Source organism: Anabrus simplex, chromosome 4 (assembly GCF_040414725.1).
Source record: "Anabrus simplex isolate iqAnaSimp1 chromosome 4, ASM4041472v1, whole genome shotgun sequence".
Lineage (NCBI taxonomy): Eukaryota > Metazoa > Arthropoda > Insecta > Orthoptera > Tettigoniidae > Anabrus > Anabrus simplex.
In genome coordinates, this window is record NC_090268.1 from 298,889,560 (window position 1) to 298,906,576 (window position 17,017).

The 17,017-nt window shown below is 41.3% G+C and overlaps 1 protein-coding gene across 1 annotated transcript in view; it reads right to left on the minus strand.

The window, feature by feature from the left end:
* Positions 1–17,017, minus strand: part of LOC136872669 (vascular endothelial growth factor A) — a 56,234-nt gene that overhangs the window by 24,743 nt on the left and 14,474 nt on the right. The window contains exon 4 of the mRNA XM_067146481.2: positions 3,134–3,235. Within this exon, the coding sequence (XP_067002582.2) occupies positions 3,134–3,235 (102 nt within the window). The remainder of the gene's footprint in view (positions 1–3,133; positions 3,236–17,017) is intronic.

The window sequence follows — 17,017 nt, forward strand, 5'->3', positions numbered from 1 at the left end:
TTCCCCTTAGAACGTTAGACCACCTGTCTTCTACAATTCCTTCCCCCCCTTTCCTTCCCCTGCCTCATTTACACCTACTGTAACCTGTACATTGTTTGAGGGAGGCCTACCTTCCTTCCTGTCTTCTGTGAGAATCCTAATTATCTCCCTCAAACTTTCCAACTCCTGCGTCATTCCCCTCAATGCCTCGCCTCACCCACAGTTCCTACACTTGCACTCCTTCTCCATTCTTTACTGAAAAAGTGAAAATAAAATATAAAATTGAAATAACTTATGTGCAAAAAATACGCAAGGGAATATTGTCTAGGATAGTACTCAAAGATCACATGACAATAAGATAATTAATATACGACTACATTACAATACTACTTAGTCGTACTCTATTGTTATCCTACAATACCCTAACATGTAAAAACTGGCGTTAATTTCTGAATACCGGAAGGAGTGCTCAAGAATTACACAATTCTAAACTGCAGTTAAGCCTATCCTAATTACAACAACATGATTTTAGTAAGAGAGTTTCTATGGATACCTCTACTATACTACACAAATATTTTACAATAACAAAATAAGCACGCTAATTTCTAATGAGATATTACTCGTATACTACTGTACAGTAAAAACAAAGCAAAGAAAAGTCACCTCCGTACAGGCCATGGAGGCCCTTGGAGGAGTGGAAGGTAAAGGCTTCCACCATTGTTAACCTCGGCACGTAATGGGGTAGAGTGGTTAGCTCTACGCCCGGCCGCCTTTACCCCCAGGAATGAACCTGGTACTCATTTTTGATGTAGGCTGAGTGAACCTCAGGGTCATATGCACCTCCGGAAGTACTACTTACAGTACACTACAATAATTTGAAACTACGTTCGGACGTATCCTAATTATAATACCGGTACCGCATATCACTACTAAGCACAAGAAGAAATGAAAATTGCAAGTTTGAAATTTGCAAGAACTACTGTACTCAAAGATTACCAACAAAGCTAAATTCTTAGAAAGGTTATTATTAGTACTATGCTCTAATAGATACACACACAAAGATACACACGAATATAGCAGGCAAGATACGGTACTATCTAAATATACTGTATCAACACTACAATTCTCAACTGAAATGTGGTTATGTGATTTTTACCGCTGGTGGATTACTATTATTTTCCTTACTTACAGCTAAACGGAGCTACACAGGGTCTCTCTTATAACCCCAGACTGAACGCACGGTGTGTGTGATCTGGGCTACGGCGGCTGCAGTGTGAGAGGCGCGCGCATTGGGTAGTTCTTGACCTTGCAAGCAGCCTGCACGTGTTCGAACGGGCAAGCATCAGTCGCCAGTCTGAATCTCAGTTGTTAACATCTCCACCGTATTTTCGTATGTAAAAGTTGTGGTATCATCTTAATGGTCGTGTGAACTCTCGTTATTGGTGTGCAGACAATCCTACTGCTGTTTATGAAGTCCCTCATTATGGTAGGAAAATTGGTATTTTGTATGCTGTTAGTGCATGACGAATAACTGGCCTATTTTTTTTCGAGACGGCAGTAAATGAAGAGAGGTACCAAGATGGAATTTTGACGTCGTTCTTCCATCAGTTAACGGAAGAAGAACAATCGCTTGTTGGGTTTCAACAAGATTCAGTCCCTGCTCATACAGCAAAAGATTTTATTTATTTATTTATTTATTTATTTATTTATTTATTTATTTATTTATTTATTTATTTATTTATTTATTGGTGACAAAAGGTCCCATGAGCCTCTGGCTCGTGATAGGGACAATACAGTACATACTTTTTTAAGGCAACACAATAATTACATTTCATATACAATGGCTTTTCTGGAAAGTGACAAGTACATTTTTTTTTTTTTAAACATGTTAGGATCATAGTTTTTCAGAAGTATATTCAGATGTTGCATGGCTGTAATATACTAAATATGGACAATATATATATTATTGTATTAATTAAAGCAAGTTATATAGAGATTATATTAAGATATCTGTAAAAGAGTAATATTCCTTCAGTTTTTTCTTAAAACATATAACCGATTTAGAGTTCTTTATAACAGGAGGCAACACATTATATTCCCTAAACATTGATGATTCTATGCCTTTCACTCCGTACTTTACTGAATTAGAATGAGAGGGATATATCCTTAATGATCCTCTAGTTTCATATCCATGAATTTCACTAAAATGGGAGAAGTTAACAGTAGAATGGGTTAACTTCCTGTCTAGCTTATACATAAAGACTGCTGATGAAAATGCAATTTGTTTATGGAATGGCAGAATATTTGACTCTGAAAAAACTTCATGTGATGGTTTGAGGAAGGGGAATCCATACATGATTTTTATGGCTCTTTTTTGTAGGATTCCAAATTATTAATGTAATCTTTCCTACATCTTCCCCAAATAAAGCTTGCGTATGTTAGATGTGGGTGGATCATTGCATAATATATACACTTCAATTGTTGATGAGAAAAATTACTGTATCTTAATCTGTGCATTATTCCTATCAAAGGGGTAATTTTGCTGATTACATAATCAATATGGCTTTTCCAGGAAAGTGTTGAGTCTAATATTATACCAAGATACTCAGCTGAGTTGACTCGCTCTATTACTTGGTCCTTTAGGATAACAGTGTTAGCCGCTGTTAGCTTATGGGCTGTTTTATGAAAGATTCCCTTCTTACAATCTGGGAAGTGTTTGTAGTCAGAGTGGTAAGTGTTGGTCTATTTCCCCCTCGTTCTCCAGATCTAACAGTGCATGATTTTTGCTAGTGGGGTAAATTGAAAAAAAAATCTTCACACATTGGAGGAACTGAAAGAAAACGCTACGAATGAAATCAGAAATATTACAGAGACAGAACTCACTCGCGTCAGACAGAATGTGGTTACCAGATACAATGCCTGTATAACCCAGGAAAGACGACACTTCCAACATCTTTTATAAGTTAAGATTTCTTGTAGGATTGTATACACACAAGCAGGGCGGCCGCGCGCGAGGCGCGAGGCTGAGGCAGCTGCCGGAGCTCAGAATACAAACTCCGTGCATTCGGTCTGACAATGACTTTATAAGAGAGACCTTGTATTTATACTTATAATTAACTTTAAAACACACATTTCAATTTGTTTCATTACTTACGGGTATTTTTACTTCTTCAGACCTGGATGCAACACATGCTTTCCTGTTGTTGCTGAAACACAGACCCTGGCATCTGTTCACCATCACGTGGCCAGGTATAAACTGGAATTATAAACAAAAGGAGATGTCATTATGTCATTTAAAGAAATCCTAATCATTCTTTGGAAACAAATTTAAATGCATTAATTAATTTTGATTACTTTCTGGACCATGTCGAAATATCTGAGGGCATTCACCTGTCAGAGTGGTTTCTAAATTATTTACTCTCACAAGGGACAATTGCAGAGTTGTTGACGATAATCTGTCACGTATTAAATTTCACATTTACCTGTATCTCCCGATGCAGTTATCGGAAGCAGTGCGGAGGGAGATCATTTATAATGTAGGCCTATACAACCTACTATCAGATAGATCGATATATATCTCGGAGCTCGAAATTGACTTGTGTACACACGGAGCCCATACGGTAATGACTGTTGGTTTGTACCACCCTGAAATTGTTTGTTCCATGTGGCAGGAAACGCAGTGTATGGTAAGAGATAGCATAATATGAATCAGTTTAATCATAAGGCAGCGAGCTTTCTACCCTTTCTTTTCCATATACTTTCTACAGTAAATTTCTCTCGTCGGTTGACTGCCAGGCGCGCCCAGGTTATCTGCCTCCCGTTAGCTCTCGTTACACAGCGCAACGACAGCACGGAAATCCCCGCACTTCGCAGTTCAGACACAGTCTAAAGGGGCCCATAGACGTGCAATATTATTGCGCAAAATGGATTGTGCAATATATTGTTAGCTGCCCATAGACGTGCAATATTATTGCGCAATATCGGGGTTTGTGCAATATAACTGATAGTGTGTGTTACCGTGTTTTAGCGGTAGGTAGAGGCGTAAGAAGGTGCGGGCGTGAATGGGTTTCAAACTACGGAATCAAAGTTAATGTAAAAGTAATTTAAAATTTAACTAGGTTATATTTTCTTTTCAAAAACAAAGCAATAACAGACATGGCAGGTACAATGTAGCAAAACAAGGGGAGTTACAATATTTACAGGTTTTGGGCTTCACGCCCTGACTTCAGCGATCAGCTCAGTTTTACCACAAACACAAGTTTTAACGGAGGGGCAGAAAACCCCATTCATCCCTAGGAGCCCCTGGCTCCGAATTACACAGAAAAGCCTCCACGAGGCATATGACACTCCATTCCAAAAGAGCGATCCGCTCTCAAAATTTAAGCCTCTCAAAGGCCACAAACTCTACCTTCAAGCTGTCCTCTAAGGACGTATTCACAGGGGTAAAATACCCAACCTACTGAGGTCTATTGAATGAAAAAGAAGGTTGATTACATGACCTCTAAAATAACAATTTGAGAGGAGGCGAACTTGCACTCCTAATACACTTTGTTTTTTTTTAAAACCTAATCTGGCTCTGGGCCACTAACGCAAGGGCTAATCCCATACTACAGAGGTGACTTAGAGAAGAACACTTTACATTACATAAACGAAGAATAGTTTGAGAAAATAAGTTCACCTCGAAACAAATGTGAGTGGGAGCTCGAGAGGGTTAGCACTCTCTATCCCAATATGTAGCTTTACAAGAAAAAGATGAAAATAGTAATTACATTTTAGGAAAGGGTTACATGATGGAAATGCTTCGAACCCGCCGCGAGTGTTAAACTGCCGACCTAGCAAGAAAAGAAGTTATTAATAGGCCATTACCTGGTGTTGAACGGCTGAAGAAGAAAGAGGCGCTTCCCGCCTCCTGCTATGTACTTAATACACTGAAAGATGGAACAGAAGTGGCCCGGAGACCCCAAAATCAGCAGTTTATATCCTCTCGCGGAAGATTCTAGGCGTTAGGGGAAAGAAAACACCCTCCCACAAAATCTTTATTGGCTAGGGAAAAGAAACCCCTACATAGAGGAAAAAGAAACACATTATTGGTGGAAAATTAATTAAAGAAATTCGGGATTGGCTAGATCCAAACTAAGGGGAAAAAGAGGGGTATACAGCCAACTTAAACAATGACAGAAGGAAATTTAACAAAGAACAAACTCTTGAAATAAAAATTTCTCCAACAAAATAGTTCTTTGACTCCGCACTAGGTCGCACTATTGTTGATCTTCAGTAGTGTCCTCAAGAAGAGAAAGTTCACACTTCTTACTTCAAGCGAAACAAAAACACATCAAAAGTGACACAGTTCAAAAACTCAAAATTTTGCACGTGGTGACATCTTCTGAGAAAGTAGAGAATTAATAGAATAGATAAAGTTCAACCTTCCTCCAGAAGAGGAGTTTCAACTGGCGCAACTTTTAAATAAACAGAGTAGAGGTGTACCGCCCGGTACAGACCTCCCCCCCCAAAAGTTCCTCCAGGGGTGACACATGAAATCAGTTTGAAACAAAGTCCAAGTAATGATGTTGATACGAAGATAGATAGCAGAAGCATTTACAAGATTTCTTAATTCAGTTTCAAAATGTTGTTGTTGCAGGTGAATGAAAGTCTTTATGTTTGTAGAATTTGAATTTCTGAAGATAAACTTTTACTACTTAAAAGTGAAGAAAATTTTGCAATGTCCACCAAATATTGTGGTTAAATTCCCAAATGTAGTTATCTCTTATAGTAACTGTCCATGTAGTTGATGTTGATGAAGTTGGATGACCGGACCGGCCGTTGCAGCTTGCGTCCAAAAGGAGGCCGCTCGGACCCCTCAAGTACCCTGAGATACCGCTCGCCCGCACTATGAGGGGAGCAGAGGTGTTGAAGTACGCCGCGCCCGCGGTGAACAGATACAGGCTGCGGGCATGTAGCAGGACGTGCGCCGCACATCAGCCTTGGCCGGGGGGAGAGCTCCGGCTCGCCGTGCACATGTCGTCCTCGCTGGAGAGGAGGGGGCCCATCCCCCTCCCCAGTCGCTGCACGGCGCCGCGCGGCTGCGGGGGCGCTGAAACATTAAAGCTAGGCGGCAGAATTGTGTTGGACTATCATCTTCTTTGAGGGTACAGGCTTGTGGAGAGGTTGAGGGGCCAGCGGCGTGTAGATATCCATTGCATTTACTATTATGAAGCCACAGTGTAAGGTGAAGCAGGAGACGGGAGCGTGGTAATGGCCGTGGCAAAGACAGGATGGCAGTTTAATGGGTCGGGGCAGGTTTCACAAACATGCTTACATAAGAAACAAAATCCTATAGAAGGGGCAGAATGCCTTAAAAGTGAAACTCAAAAAAAAAAAAAAAAAAAAATATAACCTTCATATCCTTTCAAAATAATATGAAGCAAGTTAACACAGAAATTACACCGGTTTCACCTGGGACAGGTGAACTCTAAATATCCTCTCGGTGGCTGGATTACTTAGCAATAAGGTAACCGGCGTAAGAAAATCGAGAATGATACACGGCCCATGAAATCTGGGGGCAAGCTTGCCCGCGGGAACAAAATTTTTGACCATAACCTGGTCACCTACCTTCAAAGTGGTGGGTCTCCGTCCACGATCATACCTTTCCCTAACCTTTTCATGAGACACTTTAAGATTGGCTTTAGCCTTCTTCCAAAGATCTTTAATGTTATCCGGATCTATTGTCTCGGGTAGAATGTCATTCAAAGACCAGAGGTTAGAGAGCGGCGAGTTGGGAACAAACTTGAACATCAAGGAAGCTGGAGTAAACTTGTGAGATTCATGAACCGCCGAATTCAAAGCAAAAGCTATCCAATGCAGGGACGTGTCCCACCTAGAATGATCTTCATGATGATAGGCAATAAGTGCGGACCTGAGATTACGGTTAACCCGTTCAGCCAGAGATGGTTGAGGGTAATAAGCAGATGTAGTTACATGAGAGATGGACAAGTCAAAACAGAATTTACGAAACAGATTTGATGTAAAAGCTTTAGCATTATCAGATACAATGTATTGGCACGGACCAAAAGAAGCAAAAATAGAATCTAGGCAAGTAATGGTGGACTGAGCGGTAGCCAGCTTAGTCGGAAATAACCAGGAAAATCTTGTAAAACCATCTACACACACAAAGATGAACTTGTTGGCATTACCCTTTGACTGGGGGAAGGGTCCCACATAGTCGATATACAGGCGTTCCATGGGGCGCGATGCTTGATGAGAAGACAAAAGGCCTACTTTAGTGGACATGGTGGGTTTACTGATCAAACAAGATTTACAAGCTTTTACAAGTTCACGGATTTCACCGTCCATACCTTTCCAGATGAACATTTCACGAATCTTTTCACGAGTTTTAAAGATCCCCAGATGCCCTCCTAATGGGGTCTCATGATAATACTTGAAGATCATAGGTACAAGAACCGCTGGAACAACAACTTTCATCAACTTATCATGCCTCGAAGGGCAACATAGAACACCATTCCTCAGAACATAAGGGACAGCATGTTCCCCAGAAGAAAGGGTTTCCATTATAGGAGCCAGCGTCGGATCTTCACGTTGGTATTTCTCAATATCCCTAAAAAGCATGGGAGCATCTGTTAAGATGGCATTAACACCAGATAGTATGGACTCGGAAGGTGATGAACTATCGACCGGTTCGTGGGTTTCGACGTCGTTATGAAACATACGGCTGAGTCCATCAGCAACAACATTTTCGGTACCTCTGATATGTCGTACATCAAATTGGAAAGCAGAAATACGGATGGCCCAACGGGCTATACGACCAGTACGACGCGGCCTACCTAAGACCCAGCTTAAGGCTTGATTATCTGTCTCCAGGTCGAATTTGACATGTTCCAGATAGAGACGGAACTTTTCTAAGGCGAATAAGACTGCCAACCCTTCGAGCTCATAGATGGAATACTTGGCTTCTTGAACCGATAGAGTCCTAGATGCATAGGCGATGGGACGCCTCCCTAGTTCAGTCTCTTGAAGAAGGACTGCAGCTACAGCTGACGACGACGCGTCCGTTTGGACGATGAATTTCTTCGAGAAATCAGGCATAGCAAGTACAGGGGCATTACAGAGAGCTAATTTAAGATCTTCGAAAGCGGCTTGTTGAGAAGGTCCCCACTCGAATTTGATGCCTTTCCTACGAAGAAGGTTTAAGGGCGCCGCTCTATTAGCAAAGTTAGGAATGAACTTTCTGAAGAAATTCACCATACCAATAAACCTGGCGATGCCTTTAATGTCCTTGGGAGGTTTAAAATCACGGATGGCCTGTGTTCTAGAATGATCGACTGCTACACCATCGGGTGACACAATATGCCCTAGGAATGACATTGAGGGCTTAGCAAAGGCGACCTTGGACAACTTAACAGTTAACCCAGCCTTACGAAGGCGATTCAGAACTTCTCGCAGATGATCTAGATGTTCTTCAAAAGTCTCGGAAAATACGACGACATCATCCAAGTAGTGATATAAGTACTCAAATTTGATGTCGGAGAAGACCCTATCTAGTAGCCTAGTGAGCACAGCTGCCCCCGTGGGGAGCCCGAAAGGCACGCGGTTGTATTCGTATAAATTCCAGTCCGTGGCAAACGCTGTAAGATGTTTAGACTCCTCGGCAAGGGGAATTTGATTATAGGCCTGATTCAAGTCCAAGATAGTGAAGAACTTGGCCTTTCGAAACCATGAAAAGCAAGAATGAAGGTCGGGAAGGGGCACAGATTGCAACACCACCTTCCGATTGAGAGCCCTGTAATCAATGACAGGCCTGAAGCCTCCTTGGGGTTTCGGGACTAGAAAAATAGGCGAAGAATACGCTGACTTAGAGGGCCTAATAATACCATCCTTCAACATCTGATCGATGATTTCTTTCAGAGCCTTCATTTTAGGTGGAGATAGCCTATACGGTGGAAAACGGACAGGAATCGAATCCGTAACCTCAATTTTGTATTCAATAAGGTCAGTAACACCAAGAGTATCAGAGAACACCTCGGGAAACGACTGACACAGTTTGCGAATACTATCAGCCTGCTCCTCAGGTAGATGTCTAAGGTCTAACAACATCTCATCCTGGGTAGGCGAAATAGATGAACATGATACAGAATTACACTTTAATAGTGGGATTTTACAACTAGAAGCAAATTTGAATGTGCACGACCTAGACCGGAGATCGAGCACAAGACCAGTGTGAGAAATAAAGTCAGCTCCCAATATAATGGGGCAAGACAATTGCTTGGCCACAAACAATTTAACTTTCCATGTAAACTTAAAAACACGAATTTTGACCAGTAAGGAACCTAGAATTTCTAATGGAGATGAATTAGCCGAAACGTATTGAACAGGAGAAGAGACATAGTCAGGGAGTTTACAAACAGATTTCAATTTAGAATACCAATCAGCCGAAATAATGGAACAAACACTGCCTGAATCTAAGAGAGCTGTTATAGGCTCGTTATTTAACTCAATCTTAAGAAAAGGAACAGGTGCGGGGGTATCCGCCGCAATCCTAAGACACTCTTTAGGGCATTCAAAAGATGAATTTGAAGGCTGGTCGTTCTCTGCATTTACAACCTGTTAACTAGGGGCTGAGTCTCGGGAAGATGGATTAGTCGGCTCAGCCGACGCCACTAGTCACTTTTTATTATTGGCATAGCTGGAATTTGCACCAGAAGTTGAGCAGGAGGGGGTGCTATTTGAGTTTGGGCAATTCTTGGCGATATGTGAGAAGGCCCCACACTTAAAACAGCCTTGTGATGACCCTGCTCCATTCCTTGTCCCACTTGACTTGATCAGAGGACACTTATTCCGCAGATGGTCAGGCGACCCGCAAGCATAACATTTACGGGGATTGACTGGTCGGCGAGGTGGAGGCCGAGTGTTACTAAAGGAAGGCGGGGGTTCTTTCGCGACACGCAAAGAATCGGCGTATCTAACTCCTTCCGCTGAGACTGCCAATGCTTCAAGTTCCGAGAACGTTTGCGGGCACGCCGCGAAACACAAATATGACCTATAGGATGGTGAAATACCTTCCACAATAGCTTGTACAATTTGATCCTCAGGGAAGTGGAGAGCAAACACCCTAGTATAAAACTTAATATCTTGGATGAAGTCTGCCAGGTTTTCATCCAAGCGCTGTACCCGATAATAGTATTTCTGAATAAGGGAGGACCTGGCCCTAGCCGGGATGAAGTTAGCTAGCAAATGGGCATGGAAATCCTCAATAGAAGATTGCTCGGCGATGGCTCTAACTATTTTGTCAGATAGGACACCAATAGCATAAGGATAGATAATTTGCAAAATTTGACATGGGGAAAGAGAAAACACAAGGGCATGATCCTGAAATTCCACTAGAAATCTTAAAAATGAAATTACGTCACTGGTGGTGTTGACGGAAAACTTAGAGATACCTCTAAGCAACATTGCCAATGGATGAGGCAAGCTGCTGAACCCAGGTGACATAGTCGTTAAAGGTTTCAATGGCAAAGAAGTTAATTCAGAGCGGATGTTACTCAATGACGCACGGCGTTCAGATTCGTTGTTCGATGGGGCAGAGATCGTTTGAGCAGCGACGGTTATCCTATTGACTTCTCCCTGAGGAGGCTCTTCCTCGTTACCTACATTCACCGTGGCGGGTTGATCAGTTTTGGGAGGAGCTTCGCCGGTTAGCAATTGAGTGACCTTATTAGACAATTCAGAAATAGTTTCAAGGAGCGTATTAGCTTGCTTCCTCTGAACGTCATTCACCTTTAGAGACAATAGATCATTAACTCTATTTGCGAAGTGATACAGCCTGCCTTGCACACGCTTAATTTGATTAGGAGATGGATCGTTTTCATCAAAAAAGCTGACTACCGATGCTAGCCCAGTAATATTCTCGACAATCGTGGAAAGAGAGTCATCAATTTCTTTCTCTCCCAAATTGGGGATGGAAATGGGCAAATCAAGGGACTCTCTAAGCTTGTTAGTATCTATTGCAACCGTGCCTCCAGATTGAACGTTTCTGATAGTTAACTCATATATCAACTCCTCTTTGCGCAAGTAGTTAAGGAGGAGAACATCGCGAGGGCCGGGCATGATGACAGAACAATTTTGAAAAACTCAAAAAATTCCAGCAACTGAGAAAATAGTTAGAGTTCGAATTAAAGCAATGTTTAGCCGTCAAAAGGGGCTAAATTGAGACCCATTCAACCACGCTCTGCTACCACTTGTTACCGTGTTTTAGCGGTAGGTAGAGGCGTAAGAAGGTGCGGGCGTGAATGGGTTTCAAACTACGGAATCAAAGTTAATGTAAAAGTAATTTAAAATTTAACTAGGTTATATTTTCTTTTCAAAAACAAAGCAATAACAGACATGGCAGGTACAATGTAGCAAAACAAGGGGAGTTACAATATTTACAGGTTTTGGGCTTCACGCCCTGACTTCAGCGATCAGCTCAGTTTTACCACAAACACAAGTTTTAACGGAGGGGCAGAAAACCCCATTCATCCCTAGGAGCCCCTGGCTCCGAATTACACAGAAAAGCCTCCACGAGGCATATGACACTCCATTCCAAAAGAGCGATCCGCTCTCAAAATTTAAGCCTCTCAAAGGCCACAAACTCTACCTTCAAGCTGTCCTCTAAGGACGTATTCACAGGGGTAAAATACCCAACCTACTGAGGTCTATTGAATGAAAAAGAAGGTTGATTACATGACCTCTAAAATAACAATTTGAGAGGAGGCGAACTTGCACTCCTAATACACTTTGTTTTTTTTAAAAACCTAATCTGGCTCTGGGCCACTAACGCAAGGGCTAATCCCATACTACAGAGGTGACTTAGAGAAGAACACTTTACATTACATAAACGAAGAATAGTTTGAGAAAATAAGTTCACCTCGAAACAAATGTGAGTGGGAGCTCGAGAGGGTTAGCACTCTCTATCCCAATATGTAGCTTTACAAGAAAAAGATGAAAATAGTAATTACATTTTAGGAAAGGGTTACATGATGGAAATGCTTCGAACCCGCCGCGAGTGTTAAACTGCCGACCTAGCAAGAAAAGAAGTTATTAATAGGCCATTACCTGGTGTTGAACGGCTGAAGAAGAAAGAGGCGCTTCCCGCCTCCTGCTATGTACTTAATACACTGAAAGATGGAACAGAAGTGGCCCGGAGACCCCAAAATCAGCAGTTTATATCCTCTCGCGGAAGATTCTAGGCGTTAGGGGAAAGAAAACACCCTCCCACAAAATCTTTATTGGCTAGGGAAAAGAAACCCCTACATAGAGGAAAAAGAAACACATTATTGGTGGAAAATTAATTAAAGAAATTCGGGATTGGCTAGATCCAAACTAAGGGGAAAAAGAGGGGTATACAGCCAACTTAAACAATGACAGAAGGAAATTTAACAAAGAACAAACTCTTGAAATAAAAATTTCTCCAACAAAATAGTTCTTTGACTCCGCACTAGGTCGCACTATTGTTGATCTTCAGTAGTGTCCTCAAGAAGAGAAAGTTCACACTTCTTACTTCAAGCGAAACAAAAACACATCAAAAGTGACACAGTTCAAAAACTCAAAATTTTGCACGTGGTGACATCTTCTGAGAAAGTAGAGAATTAATAGAATAGATAAAGTTCAACCTTCCTCCAGAAGAGGAGTTTCAACTGGCGCAACTTTTAAATAAACAGAGTAGAGGTGTACCGCCCGGTACAGTGTGTACTTAATATTGAAGGGTTGTACAATATATTGTGCAAAGCGGTCACAGACGTACAATATGCGTTCCAATATATAGTCAGTCCATGCCGTTATTTTGTTTGGTGAATATGTTGAGTGACACTGATCTTTGCTGCGTTTTGCTCGCCGTGGGCGTAAGTGCCAAAAAGAAGCAGAAACGGAAAAGGAGGACATGGGCCAAACAGTGGTTTCTGGACAGAGAAAGGTACACTCATGAAAATTTACTCACTGAACTGAGAAAATGCGAGCCAAATGATTTTCGAAACTTTCTGCGCATGAATGGTGAATTGTTTGATGAACTTATCGCTTTGGTTACGCCTCAAATCGAGAAATTACGCAGAGAATTGATTTTTTAATAACTTCTTGTTTATCGGCGTTCGGGTATTTTTCACGATATTTATCAATAAGCACCTCGTACTGTTCACTTTTTTTTAACGCGATTACTGTAATCTTTGCTCTTAACGTCCCATAGAGCCGGAAGGTCATGGTACACTTCGATAAACTCCAAAATAAACTTTTTCTCCTCCTGTTTGTCTGCCATCGCGATACGTTCTCCCCCCTGTCGATAACAACTGGCGGGAGGACGGGATATTGCACAATATTGCCAACACACGGCACAGTATTTTGTGGTTTGTGCAATATATTTCAAACTTCTTTGATTTCGTACAATATATTGCACAACCATTCAATACGAAGCACACACTATAAATTATATTGCACAAACCCCGATATTGCACAATAATATTGCACGTCTATGGGCTCCTTAATATAATATACAGTCGCGAAGCTCTGATGATATTTTTCATCTGAGGCGACAACAGCGCTCCAAGCGGCGAGGTAGAGGCAACTTCTAGCCGACAACAGGGAACGAATTACCACTACAGTCTAAAATGGTCATAACTTCTGAACCATTCATACAAATAATATCCTGACAAGGTAATTGTAATCTTTATGAAATAGCGGAGGAGGTCAAACAATTTATTTCGATGAGGAGTTCGAGGAAAATATAGAAATATTTATTGAATCTTAAGTAGTTATTTTTCTTTACCGCGGACTCTAACATAAAATCGCTTCTAGAGGGCAGCCGGTTCAAAATAGGCATATACCATAGCGGACTTTTTTGTAGAGGTTTCTATGCTCTACAATTCTTACGCTTACACTTGGGGTCTACCGTTGACGGTTCACGCAGCGTAAGCCAAGAAAGCAAGTGACCAAGCGACCGACATCGAACCAACGAAGTTGGTCTAAGAAGGCCAGCGCTCTGCCATATAATTCATAATTCCTCACATTCAACACTCTACACTTGCTCCATTCCAATTACACGCAGGTTTATATCACATGGTGCAACTAGGGGAAGAAGATCTCTATAGGTCGACGCCCTAACAAATAACATTTATTATATACAGGGTTATTCACCTAACATGTTACACGCAAATAACTTCTAAACCATTAAACATATCAGCATTCTGTTTTTATATTCGTAAATGGTACGCAGGGTCTTGTAAAATAACGTTGTACTTAGTCTCATGGGGTGATTAACAACCGAGATATTGATACTAACTCCATATTTTTAAATGGAACGGCACAAATTTATACAGCTGATTTAAAAGTTCATCTGCGTACAAGTTCAAATATGTAAGCATTTTTAAAATCGGACAATTACTTTTTGAGATATAAGCAAGAACAGCATGCGCTGTTTTGCATGCCGCATCAGACGGTGTGAAGTCGGGCAAGGACATATTGAGACGCAAGCAGTTTCCTGGGAGTGAGTTCAGCCACAGAATGGATACCAGGAATGTACGCACCTCGTACACATGTGATGGGTTTGCAAAGTGTGTATGACAGGCGAACACATGACAGGACAGAAAGGATTGATGTGTTTAAAACGAATAAAGTAAGTACTTTGCCTTGAAAGGAACATAACGAAAGCTATAATTGTCACTGGTTTTAGTGTACAGTTCATACTACTCTATGAGTTGAGAAATAAACATAACACAAAACACTGGAAGAGCTGCTTCTAGAAAAGCAAATGTTCAGAGGTGATCGCAGTGAGATGGCAGCAACACTATTATTTATGTTTTATTTTACACGCATTAATCTCCGCAGAGCTCCAGCGCGACTGTAGTAGCGTGCATTCGGGAGAGCGTAGGTTCGAGTCCTGTCTCACCCAACCTGACATTGATTTTCATGGTGTCCCATGTTCAACACCAGGCAAATACTGGATATGTAGCTTTGTGATAGACCACGGCCGACTTTATTTCCAAATCCTTCCCATTCCCATCCGTTAGAAAAAAACGCTAAACTGAGCGCAGCAACAAAACAGTACAACTTTAATCTCCCTTCCCCGTTGTGTGTTCGCCAGTCATACAATAACGTTGCACACCCAGGGTATGTTACGGTACATCACATTGTGTTTACAGTACATGCCTGGTATCCGTTCTGTGGCTGGAATCAAGGCCAGGAAGCAGCTTGCGCCTCAATATGTCTTTGCTCGACTTCACGCCGTCTGATGCGGCATGTAAAACAGCGCACGCTGTTCTTATTTATATCTCAAAAAGTAATTGTCCAATATTGAAAATACTTACATATTTGAACTTGTACGCAGATGAACTTTTAAATAAACTGTATAAATTTGTGGCGTTCCATTTAAAAAATATGGAGTTAGTATCAATATCTCGGTTGTTAATCAACCCATGACACTAAGTAGCACGTTATTTTACAAGACCCTCTGTACCATTTACGAATATGAAAACAGAATGCTGATATCTTTAATGGTTTAGACGTGTAACATGTTAGGTGAATAAGCCTGTATATTATTTTTATATTATGTACGATAATTATGTGAAAACAGAGTCTTGCAGGGAAGTCATTAGGCAATTTGTAACACAATTTCTAGGTGCAAGCCCTCCACATCGAGTGACCGTGCGAAAACTCGTAAACAAATTGAGAAGAACTGGTTCTTTACTCGATAAGATGCGAAGTTTAAAAAAATGAGTAGGAGGAAAAAGCAAATGAAATCGCAGAAAGATTACAACATACTTGGACAAGAAGCCGGGGTTTCGAAGAGCTCCGGGCTACGAAAATATTAAAATTGAAACCATACAAGGATGCAGGAGGAGAACATTTCCAACATCTCCTATCATACGGCACGAGCTTATTTTCTTTATCACTAATTTTCTTAAGTTTTATTTTCTTAATTTTAATTGTGATCTCATGTAAAACACGTATAAAGTGAGCGAAGTGCTGTCCTTATGGTGGCGTGCCAGATGCGACCGTGCCGCATGCGACCCGTGCCACTAGCGACCGCATAATCTGTAACCGTGGCGGATGCGACCGGCGTTGACAAGCAAATTGTCATTTGATAAACTTTGCCATCACCCAAGATAAGGTAAGCTAAATCAGAACCAGAAAAAGTTAGAAAAATGGCCAAACATTGAGAACACTGCTTATGGGGTAGGGAATAAAATTGTCTTTGTTCTGTTCAACTACCAAACCGCAAACTGTGCACAACATTAATGTACACTGAATTAGTCATCGGGAAATACAACCCATACAGCTCTTTACGGAGAACAATTCGAACGATTGCATGAAAGGTTCATAAATAATAATGAATGAGTACATCTCTTACGAAAGTTTAAATAAAACATACATCTCTTCACACACACACACACACACACACACACACACACACCAAGAACTCGTTGAAATATGTCAGTGTAATGTATAATTTGGAATGCCATAAACCGAGGTATTCCTTCCCCAAAGAAACCATAGATGGGTCATAAATAGGCATAACGCAAGAGATACTTCAAGGACAAAATCCTAAAAATTTGGGGGAAATATACAACTAGGTAATCTTCTGCTGAATACTAGAATAACACAAGTTCGGTTACATTTTAACAAGGATTATTTGTTTTACAGTTAACTGATCTGTAAGTACAGCTCTTGGGGATCATCAGGACCAGTCCCTGGATTTTCGGGAAACAGATATGACAGAGCAGCATCTTCTTCAGTTGCTTTTCATGAACCTTCCTGTGAAGTACCAGTACGGAGTGTAATGTCATTTCAACAAGTCCTATAAGCAGCTGCTGCCCCTACTTTATGTAATACTTCTGGGGGAAACTCGTCTTACAACACGAAATATGGTGATGTGTTTACGTCTTTTCCTAAAACATGTCCATATATGGAGCTGAATTTCCATGTCTGGGAGAAGGTACCAAGCAGGTTAGGTCAGTGCATTGCAGCATGGCTACTTACAGCTACTTCGGTAGGCTGCTGGGTT